The following is an 11,403-nucleotide window of genomic DNA, read 5'->3' as shown; positions in this document are numbered from 1 at the left end:
AAAGGATAACATCTAAACATGCAGAATAGTGTCGCTAACTAAAAAAAAAAAAAAAAAAATCTGGTAAGTCTTAATTTCTCCTTAGTTCATAAAGACAGTGATAGATTGCATTCTGTTAACAAATAAAATATACAGAATTAAAGAACTCTTTTTGCATACAATTGCCCCAGAAATACCATTCACATTTTTCCAGCTTTTTCCCCCTATTGAAGAGGAACTAAAAGATCATCTGTTTGTGTAACAGTTCTAAGCAAGAATGAAAATAAAACCAGAAACTTCTTTCTAAGATTTTATTAGATTGTTTTTTTTTTCCAATAAACCTGTATCGGAATATTATGAGACAAAAGGCACAAACTCACATGACATAGACCAGATCAGCTATTAATCTACAAGTATTTTAAAAGGAACAATATTGTGAAAACAATTAAAAATTGCCCAGAGTTACATCAGAGGATGAACCTAGAAAATAAGTGTCTGTTTGGAACCAGCCAGGACGATATTACAGTAATATGAAGAGCAAATATTCAATGCATTGGTCTTTACTCCTGGTCAGATCCAGTACTGAAGCTCTAGTGGGTTTCTGTTGCTGGTCCAATCCAGTACTAAAGCCTCCATGCGCGAGTCCCTAATCTGGCCAGAATTAGTGCCCTTGGAAGATCTGGTTTAAGTCTTATGATAAGACATCTAGTTTTTGATTTCTGACAAATACATTTGATATGCAGTGGGCATCAGACATTTGAGCCTACAGTGTTTCTATTCAACTTTTCAACCTATCCCAAATCATAATACTTACAGACAAATGTAGAGGAGTGTCAGTCTAGTAATTCCTACTGAATTTGAATTTGTACCTTAGACATTTGAGGGCCAGATTCACTAAGGTTTATTCCCATTCTCTGTATATGGGGAAGTTAGCTTAGGAAAATTCAGGGCCTTGAGCTGCTGTTGATTCTTGCGCTCACACTAAAAACTTGAACAAACAATAAAATAGCAGATCAAAACTCCCAGCTCATCCCAGGCTCTAACAGCAAGGGTTACTTTCACTGAAAACCAGAGTGTTGCAATAGAGTTGGCTTTTACTATGCTAAACTCCCACCTAATTTTATGTAGGATTGCCACCAACATTTCCTCCACAGTTACTTATACTGTTTAATGGAGCTCTTTCTAAAACACATCAAGAAGGAAACAAGCTATTAGCAGCAAGACAAGGGATAAATGAACTGTATCCCAGTTCTCCACCTTTACTTTCAGCAGTCTAAAGACTATGGTAATCTATGGAGAACAAACATCAAGGTTACCAACACAGATTCAATCGCAGCCTCACAGAGGAAAAGGATAATATTGCTCAGATGCCCTTGACAATATCTTTGTACATAGTCTCTCTTTGAACTGCCAGCTCAGTCAGAACCAGGGCTGAGATCTGGCACCACGGGACTTCACTCACAACTATCTAGAGATTATCCCCTATCATATCTCCTCCCAGTTTACTTCATCTAGTCATTACAGTGTCTGTGTCCTCAGCTGGACGCCATGCACCACACCTGTAATCATGGGCCCTAAATCCACTAGGTGCTGTATTGTATGATGACAAAGATGCCTCCCCCAATTTGTGTGTGTGTGTGGGGGGGGGGGGGGGCTGTAAATGCTGCTTCTGCAGCGTCTCCAGCTCCACCCAAGTTGGAGAACAGAAGATATGATCTGGGAATCAAAATCAGCCACATGACAGGGAACAGCACCAATACCAAGTCACTGGTTTGAGTTTATAGTCTTCTAAGGGCAAATAATACAGGAATAACTTTTGCACAGTTATTAGTTGATATAATGTAGAAAATCTAGGTTGTTCTCCCCTTATTCATTCAAGAAGGTGTCCTCCAACATCCATGACTGATATAAAGTAACTGTTTCTTGAGATTGACTAAGTTCAGGTACCAAATACAATACATACCAATAAATTTGTCCTCTACAAGACATTTCATCATTCTGAACAGTTCTGTGCTACCCTGAGTCTATATGCCTGTATTGGATAACAGCAGTACAGGGTTTTTCTACATCTCAGGCAAGCTAGACAGTGATCAGTAGTATTTCTTCAGCAGGGGTGCCTAAGAATAGCAGTAGATGTTGTTAACAAAATGATGCCATTCCCCAAGTGTAAGGAATAAATAGTCAAAGAAACCAAGAGTATAGCAAAGGTACCACACCATGTGTTTATATGAGTGGAGGTGAGGGGGTTGGACATAAATATAGGACCATACACTTAATAAAAGGAACAGTGCTACTGGTAAGCCAAAATGATGTGTGTGTGCGCAAGGAGAAGCCCCTGTGAAAATGCCACAGATTGTGTATACATAAGCAGTTGAACTGTGGTTATGTGCAGCTTGGCTACCATCATTTATGTGTGTGATAGGCACAAATCGCAGCCCTGTGAGGATCCCATGAGTTGCACCTGTGAATAAGAAGCTGGCTTTTGATGGTGTGTGAGGAGTGCTGTCAGGGAGCTTGGACTCAGATACACAGAGAACAGGCAGTAAAAATCCCAGATTTCACAAGTAGTTAAATAATGATTCTGTCTTTGTAACCTAGAAACAAAAACCAGAATATAGATAATGCTAGTGGACTATTCTAAGGAAATAGAATTTTTTTCTCCTGTGCATTCTGAGCCCCTACAAAAGAATGTTAGGCTGCTGGACAGATGGAAATGGACAAAGATAACAATTTATCCCAGGCTTAAGTAAACACAAGAAAAATGTTCACATCACAAGACACTACTTTTTCCAAATATGTTACAGTGAAATTGAACAAGGCTACATGGGAACAAAAAAAAAAAAATCTTTAGAGGGAATAGTAGTAAAATACAGCAATCTATACATTGCACACCTCAGAGGAGCTGAGGCGTTAAAATCTTTAGTGCATATGAATATCAGACTCATTTGCTCACAATATTAAAGGACATCTAGAGGTTAACTACAGAAGGTTCAAAATTAGCTGCTGATAAAGAAAAAGACTTGATCCAGATGTGGGTCATCAGTCTCATGACTATAATCCCAGGGCCTCCCCTCAGCTTTTGTCTCAACTGGAATGTAAAAGAAAAGACAAATAAGTAAGCAATAAACATCAAGAAATTCATTTCATAGAAAATCACAAGGGAATGGGACTTGATATACCTCCTTTCTGTGGTTTTTGCAACTACATTCAAAGCAATTTACATATTTGTACCTGGGGCAATGGAGGGTTAAGTGACTTGCCCAGAGTCACAAGGAGCTGCAGTGGGAATCGAACCCAGCTCCCCAGGATCAAAAGAAGTAAAAAGAAGATAATTCACTGTATGTACCTCATGTGCTATTAACTGATAGGATCACAGACAGACTGAGAATAGTTCAGGCTCACATGATGTTAGAAAAAGAAATTGTATATAAAAGTCTTGTTGAGGTTAAGATCTGAGGAGACCTTCTCTAGTCAATTGTTAATCAGTGTAGGTCAGAGCTGAGATCATTTACATTCAGCTTCTACGGACATGACGGGAACTATATGGATGTTCTTTCACATATATTCATACATGTAAAAGGGCTGGGCCATACAGGTTTGTGACTGTCAAGCTCAGGTGATTCTTTATGTGGTTTGTGCATGTGCTGGGGAAAATAAGAAGGCAGTGTTCAAAAGTTTTAGAAAACTGTCCTCTCTCTTCCACATGAAGAATCACCCAACTATATACAGTGAATGTAAATTGTCCCCATAGCAGGGCAGACCTGGGGACTCCTAAAGCACACACAGGGTTTTCATTTTCAAGTCCCCATGCCTGCTTTCTCTGCTTTTTCCTCACAGTTTTGCTCCCATTAAATATTCATGGAAAAAGCCTCGCCACAGCACTAGCAGTCAGGTACATTTTGAATGGGAAACTCCACTTACAGACTTACAAACTCTGCTGGCCCACTGCAAATTGCATTTCCTGAATAGTGTGCACTATTTGCAAATGGTATTGTAACTCTGATTTACCCCTCAGTCAGGGTCGCTGGCTAAGCTCCCTGGGTCAGGTACCTGGATTCACAAAACAGATTGTACTTCTGATGAGCTGGGCGCAGGCCGGGACCGAAGAAAATCTCCGGTAGGCCGAAGAGTATTCCCACCCTGGGGAATGCAAGAGAGTTCACTTTCAAATAATGACCAGCAGTCTCAATAGGTAAACTTCAAATTTTCTTTTACTGGATCAACTCAAACCAACAAACGGTTTATAAACAAACCCTCATCTTTTCAATTAAAGTGGATAAGAGGCCAAATTCACATGTTTATTGTGGAACTTTATGCAGCACCTAACATGCGCACAAGTCTATCCAATCTATGTCCATTCTATATATCATGCCTTAATTTCCGCATGGAAATTGAAGTGTATTCTATAACAGTGTGTGTAACTTAATTGGATAACTAGCTAATTAGCGCTGTCAACTGGATGCTGACAAGCAATTAACAGAATTGGAATTAAGATTTATGCACAACTTGTTAAGTGTATTCTGTGACATGGTGCACTTAAATTCTAGGTCGCATAGTTAAAAAGGAGGTGTGGCTATGGGAGGGCCATGGACGTTTCTAAAATCTATGCGCTTTGTTAGAGAATATACTTGTTGTGCGCCTAATTTAGGCATCGTGATTTAAACCAAGAAAAACATAGCGTGAATGGCTGTGACTAAATTTGGTTGCATGGAGAGGCGCTGGGCATACTCTATATACCATGTGGAAATTTAAGCTTATTCTATAAAATATAGGCTTATGTATATTTTTTTTCCGCGCAGAATTTTCAGGCGCCGTATATAGAATCTAGCCCAATACATCCCATTTTTCAAGTCTCCAGTCATTGGAAAGAGTTTGTTGGGATAATTTGGTTATCTCATTCTCTTCTGTTGTTTAGGAAGAATATTAAGACTCAGCTCTTTCAGAAATTTGTACTACAAAAAGATTTCTAACCATAATTTTAATTTTGTCACCTTTTTATAATTGTCCTCCCAGAGGACTGTTCTGGCTCTTGATGTTAATGTTACCCACTTTAAAATGCAAGGTGTAAGTGGGATGTAAGACCAGATGCTATGTTATGTCTGTCCCATCTCACATTAGTGATCCACCGGCTGACTGATAAAAGTCTTGCCAGGAGTGGGGCTCCCCCACACCCATTTCCCTTCCCACTTGGAGTGTTATTTCCACCAGACACTCTTTTCTTCTCGCAATTCCCCATGACAGGGAACCAACCAGATCCCCTCTGCCCCTCAACCAGCCACACCAATGTCCACCTGCTCAGTCCCAGGACTACCCCTCGGTACTCAGAATCCTGGTGGGGGTAAACCATTCAAAGACCCCGATCCACTATTCACAGTCTCTTATCTATTGTTCCACCCCACCTCCGGAGGCTGGGCTCCACCTATATCCACTCACCAGATTAGGATTTACCAGTCCCCATTATCATAGTGATCCCCAGAAAATCCTCCCACCTCCTGCAGAGGCATTTTACTGGGGGGGGGGGGGGGGGGGGGGAGGGAGAGGGGGTTGGTGGTCACAGTATGTATCATATTTAACCATCTCTCTGACCTCATGTGCAACTTTCTTTAAATTAGTCAACTTACTTTCTAACTCTTCTTACTCTCTTATCTATGCTCCATCTTTGCTTTACCCCTTCACTATCAATTAAAATGTTCTATTGCATATTGTGTTGACATTGTAAGTAGTATACTATGCCATACTTTGTATTGTTATTTGAATATTGACTCTATTAAAAAAAAATAACACAAATTGATTTATAATTAAAAACCTAGCCACAAATTTAAATGCATATAGTCATAAAATAATAATCCTTATCTACTCAAACAGTAAAGTTTAGCCCCTTCTAGTATTCTATGCTATTGATATGTACACAGTGGCCTCCTCTTACCAGATTTAGATGCAAAATGGCATTTAATATTGCTGGTTTCTCTACATCCCTATGATTATTCCCCTGGTTCCTTTTACAATCCACCCACAGTATGCCTGGTCTGCTTTTATTATTAATTATATACTTGAAGAGCCTCTGAGGTTACTTTGTAGTTAAACACAATGATTATTTCATTCTGTACTTTGACTAACTTGATTGCTGTCATATGGTATTTGTAAAATAGCTATCTTCTCTTTTAGAAGACAGCACAGTAAAAGGAAAAAATATTGTATTTGATAATATCATTTCTCAATTTAGTTCCATCATCTGTATTTGAAGGAGACCTGCATTAAAGAAAGCAACAGCAAAATCCTGGAGTATGTCTACTAAAGGGCACAAGGAAATCAGCTAAGCATGTGTTAACATGGTACCTTCCCACACATTAAGCCCATTCCTAGCACACCCAGGACATAGGGCGTTTTCAATGATTTTTTTTATATCATTCATTGTTTGCATTAGTGTGTATTACCTGAAAAAAAAAAAAAACAAGGGAGCATATACTGACCCCTATTTAGGAGATACTAATGGCTCATGAATTAAGGGTCTCTTTTACTAAAGCTCAGCATGCACTAACCCCCTAATTCTATAAAAAGTGCTAAAAATGCGTGCACAAATTGGGTGTGCGCATTTTATTGGCATAAAAAGCTAATTACCACCAATAATTAGCTTTATCAATTGACACTAAATTAGATTCAATTAACATGTCCAATCCTAAATTTTATGCACGAGTCAGAAAAGGGGTCGCAGAAATGGGAGAGCCATGGGCAGATTGGGGGCCTGATTTTTAGTTATGCGCAAAATTACAGAATAAGGGGCACCATGCCTATCATTTGCACATTTTTGGTACAAATGGCTGTGCTTAAATGCAGGCATGATCCCTGGGCCTAACTTTAGGTGCGGTTTATAGAATACTGCTACGTGCTTTTTCTTCAGTGCCAACTTTTTAGAATGCTAAAATTTGATTTATAGAATTCTTCCCTAAATGCTAAGAAGCCCATTTTATAAGTATAGTCTTCCTAGCATTTTATCGTGTGGTAAGCTTTAGTAAAGGGGCCCACAAGCCAGTCTTAACCAGATAACACACACACATTAGTGAGTGCTATCTGGTTAATGCATATCAAACCGCACTAGCGGTCCCCAGTGCGAGAATACCGACAAAACCCATTCAGTCTAAATGGGCGTCGTCGACATTACTGCATAAGAACCGCTAGCAAGGTTTGATAAAAGAGGTCCTTAGTGTGTACTAAATGTTTTACGGGGTCTTGTGGTAAGCGTCTTCTCATGCACTAAGCGCACCTTAGGTCTTAACGCCCTGCATACCAAATTGTGTTTAAACATCTTGAAAAATGAAATTAATTTTAAAACCTCCCACAAAAAGTATGTCTATTTTTATCAACAGAATTGATGATATACACCGAGGCGTATTTTCAAAGCATTTAGACTTACAAAGTTCCATAGTAACCTGTGGAACTTTGTAAGTCTACGTGCTTTGATAAATGAGCTCCACTATGTCTTACTTCAGATGTGTTCTTGTTTGATATTTTATGATTATTTGCATGTTATTGTCATTTATGTCTGATATTTGTACTCATAGCTAAATATTGTATTTTCTGTTTTTGTCAATAGCAGCTATGAGCATTTCCCAGATACGGTGACTAATGAAACTGAAATAAATAAATAAATAAATACATACATAGATTTGCAAACCTGTGTGTTTTCACTGTGCTCCTCTGCAATAAATATATTTTATTTATTGGGATTTATTAACTGCCTTTATGAAGAGATTCACCCAAGGCAGTGTACAGCAGTACAGTTTAACATAAATCTTACAATTTTGTTAACAGTATAACAATAGTAAAAATGGCCAAATACCAAAAGAACCAGTCCTATCACTGAACCTGGAGGTAACCAACTGGGTCATCTTACCTTTACCAGAGTGGCCTCTGCTGATTACACTGTGAACTAATTTATTTTTGAAAATACTCAGCATTACGGCCATGCCTGCCTCTATTAGCAAAATGTTCCATAATTTCAACAGTAAATTAAAAATTAACATGCACAGAAGTTCTTTTCAAAACAACTTTGTAGTCTTGGTACATTTTGTACCAGCTGACCTCAGAGCATTCTTAGAAGCTATAGAATGTTTCACTAATAAATGTTCTATTAACAGTGACAGTGTTATTGCTCCCATTAAAGAAACAGAACACTTAGATGCTTTTAGCCTTCTCCAATAATACTGACAATTTCACAGGAACTTACAATGCGCTAGTCATCTGCTGCCACCATTCCTTTTACTGGGTCCTTCTCTCTCATCTGAAGATCAAAACAAAAGAAAATTCAGCTGCTCAGATAGTCCAGAAACAAACTCCCCTCCAACGGACCCTGCCTGTGGACACTCAACTCTTGCTTTCCCAAAATGTGACATGCTCTGCTCTCCCTCTCATCCCAACCCACCTCATCTAGCTCTTTCTTGGTCTCATCTTCCATCCTGCGGATGTCTTCCATTGTCAGCTCCACCCACTTGTCCAGCCAGCAGAAGAGCTGCCGATGGAAATTTGTGAACAGACGCTTCTCTTGCTGCAAAACAGAAATGACCCCAAATAACAGAGATGTCTTGGAAATAAAACACTGATGTTTAACCTGCCTCAAAGCAAAATGCAGCAGACTACTTTCTCATTATATGGTCCTTGTTATTTGTAACAACCTGAAATGCAGAGGAGCTGAGTATCAGGCAAGGAAACATTAAATAATAAACCCTCCAAAAATCACCAAAATGCAATTTTCTAGCCGTTCCCAGCTGACACTAATTTGTATTTGTAACACAAAGCAGGATCAAAGAACATAAAGCATGTTAATAATCCTAATAAATAAATAATTTCTACATTAAAAAGGCAAACAAATGTATTCTTAACCATTGGATTCAGGATCATCCCCCCTCTGTTTGGTATTAGAGGAATAAATTACATCAACTTATGATATGGGAGTCGGAGGGTGCCCACTTGTCTCCGAAGAGGCAGCAGAGGTTTCTGGCGATCTGGGGGGGGGGGGGGGGGGGGGGGCTTATTTGACTAAAGTTTCACCTGCAGCTCAGAGCCAAATTTTTAACAGATTCTCGCTGGGCCGTTGAGGGCGGCTGGGTGGGGGGACTAGGCATCACAGGGATGGGTTAGAGGGGATAGAGAATACAATATTTGAGGCTAGATCGGACTAGAAGGGTAAAGGTCAGGCCTACACATAAGGAACCATTGTTCTTGGGTATGGTTAGTGGGAAGAGGAATAGGGAGGGACGCGAGGACACGGTGGTATAATGGACTTTCTGGAGGTAGTTGTTGTTGTTATGTTGGGATGGTTCGTACCTGTTTTCAAAGTCTATGTAAGAGTATATTATTCGCTATTGAGAAGACTATATTATTCAATTTCAAATAAGACTGTTTCTAGTTAAGCACACAGACTATAACACACATGGACAGAAGCTTTATGTAGTAGGAGATTAAGGAAGGGTTAAAGCTCCTTAAATAAGTTAATTGTAGCTGGATTTGTCCAGGGTCTGTGTTTACTGTTAAACATAAAATAGAGATGTGGGGTGGAGATAAACTGTTAAAAAGAACAATGTGCATAAGAATATCATGGCAATCATATTAACAGAGAAGAATTTCAGAATTGTTGCAATAAAGAATGTAATGTCCTCATTGCGTACTTCTTGTTATCTGAATCTGTGTGCAATTCTACTGTGGACGTGTTTCTTCTGTACTGATATCAATAAAAACCGTTGAATATAAAAAAAAAGGCAAACTGTGGTGCAGCACCACATACAACTGTGATGGAGACCCAGGTGTGATTCATTCACCTTGGACCAGCAAGGAAAAAGGGAAGGAAGTTCAACCATCCCACAAAAGTACCTTCTAATGACTAACTCAAGAGCTAACTCTCAGTCAGTGGGTGGGATGGGAGTGGAGATCAGGGAAAGAACCACAGCTAATGGTAAATGAAGACAACGGAGGTCTGATAACAGGAGATGGCAAAAATTGCCACTGCTGCTAATGTATAAGAAAATAATGTTAAGGTCATATATCGGTGGTACCTCACACCTGACAGAATATTGCACTGGTATCCACAGGCTTCCCCAGCTTGTTGGCAAAAGTATGCAGCTAGGGGGACCCTGGGGCACATTTGGTGGGTCTGTCTAAAAGCTAAAGCTTTCTGGGAAAGTATTCAATTTCATGTCAAATGGTACACTGGGTTGCAGGGTACCACGGGATATTGTGTTTTTGTTTTTAATAGAAAGATCCCATGGGTTAGGATGGCACAAATGAAACTGGTGTGGCACTGTTTGAATGCAGCAAAACAAATTGGCTGCCTGTTGGAAAGTAGCTGGTGTGCCATCTTTGCAACAGTGGAGGGCTAAATTGAGTTACATTTATAAAGTGGAGAATAGCATTACGCAGAAGGGTTATGGGGAAATGGGAGAAATTTTGGGGACAGTTGCAGGATGCAAATTTTGTATAAGTTAACAACAAGTTATATAAGGACACTTGGGTTTGTCTGGTTTTAGGAGAGGGGTGGGAGGGAGGGGGACATAACTGCCAATGGGATAAAATAAAAATTTCTTTTTCAAGAGAAGGCAACTGTGGTTGGACTGCACTAACAGGCTGGGATTTGGCTGTCTTAATATGTTGCCTTGTTCTTTTTGTATTTTATGAATGCTCAGATGATAGACTGTTTGTGAATGTTAAATCTGTATGCTGTTTTTTTCCTGGATGAATCTCAGTAAAAAGACCTCCTTTAAATCAAAACAACAAAATCTTGTCTTCTTTATTCCCTTACAAAGCAGCAAAAACCTGGAATTCATTACCTTCTACTATAAGAACTATGATCAGTTATGTCATGTTTAAAAGAGCTATTAAAACTCTCTCATTTGGAAAATAAGTTTTATCTTAGAATTTGTAATAGTTACTAATTTTTAGTAATATAGTTATTAGACAACTGTAATTCCTGAACAAATAGTCTAACCAGGAACTTTATGACAAATGGAATATAAGAGACAGGTATTTAGATTTATTATTTATAGGCCACCCTTATCCAGGGCGGACAGCAATAATACATAGAACGTAGAAGTAATTACAATACAAAAAAAGCATAACAACTCAAGACCCAAAACCCCAGGCACAGCAGGACAAATAATAGTCCAGATATGGCCACTCATCCTTCAACTAATGCTCAAGTAGCAAAAACAAGGAAGTCCCGATTCATCGGTCAAATTAAACAAAGCAAGTAATGTAATCTGTTGGTGAATTATGGATGTGGAGGCATTATTTTTCGTTTGTCATATATCTATATCTATAGATGTAGATATAAAGGCTGAGTTCAAATCAGTTCCAACACCCATACAATGGAAACAACTATCAACTATGGTGAACTACAAAGTAATCAAATTGCCATCCCTGCTTAACCATAAAAGA

General features: G+C 39.0%; 1 protein-coding gene across 1 annotated transcript in view; it reads right to left on the bottom strand.

Annotated features, from left to right (window-relative positions):
* Positions 1-750: 750 nt before the first annotated feature.
* Positions 751-11,403, bottom strand: part of PITPNA (phosphatidylinositol transfer protein alpha) — a 47,172-nt gene continuing 36,519 nt past the window's right edge. The window contains exons 10-12 of the mRNA XM_030222289.1: positions 8,399-8,521; positions 8,204-8,257; positions 751-3,067 (exon numbers count right to left, since the gene is read on the bottom strand). Of these exons, the coding sequence (XP_030078149.1) occupies positions 8,210-8,257; positions 8,399-8,521 (171 nt within the window). The 3' untranslated portion in view covers positions 751-3,067; positions 8,204-8,209. The remainder of the gene's footprint in view (positions 3,068-8,203; positions 8,258-8,398; positions 8,522-11,403) is intronic.

The sequence above is a fragment of the Microcaecilia unicolor genome, chromosome 13 (assembly GCF_901765095.1).
Source record: "Microcaecilia unicolor chromosome 13, aMicUni1.1, whole genome shotgun sequence".
NCBI classification, from domain to species: Eukaryota; Metazoa; Chordata; class Amphibia; order Gymnophiona; family Siphonopidae; genus Microcaecilia; species Microcaecilia unicolor.
The sequence above is the reverse complement of the archived record's forward strand: the minus strand, read 5'-3'. Positions and strand labels throughout refer to the sequence as shown.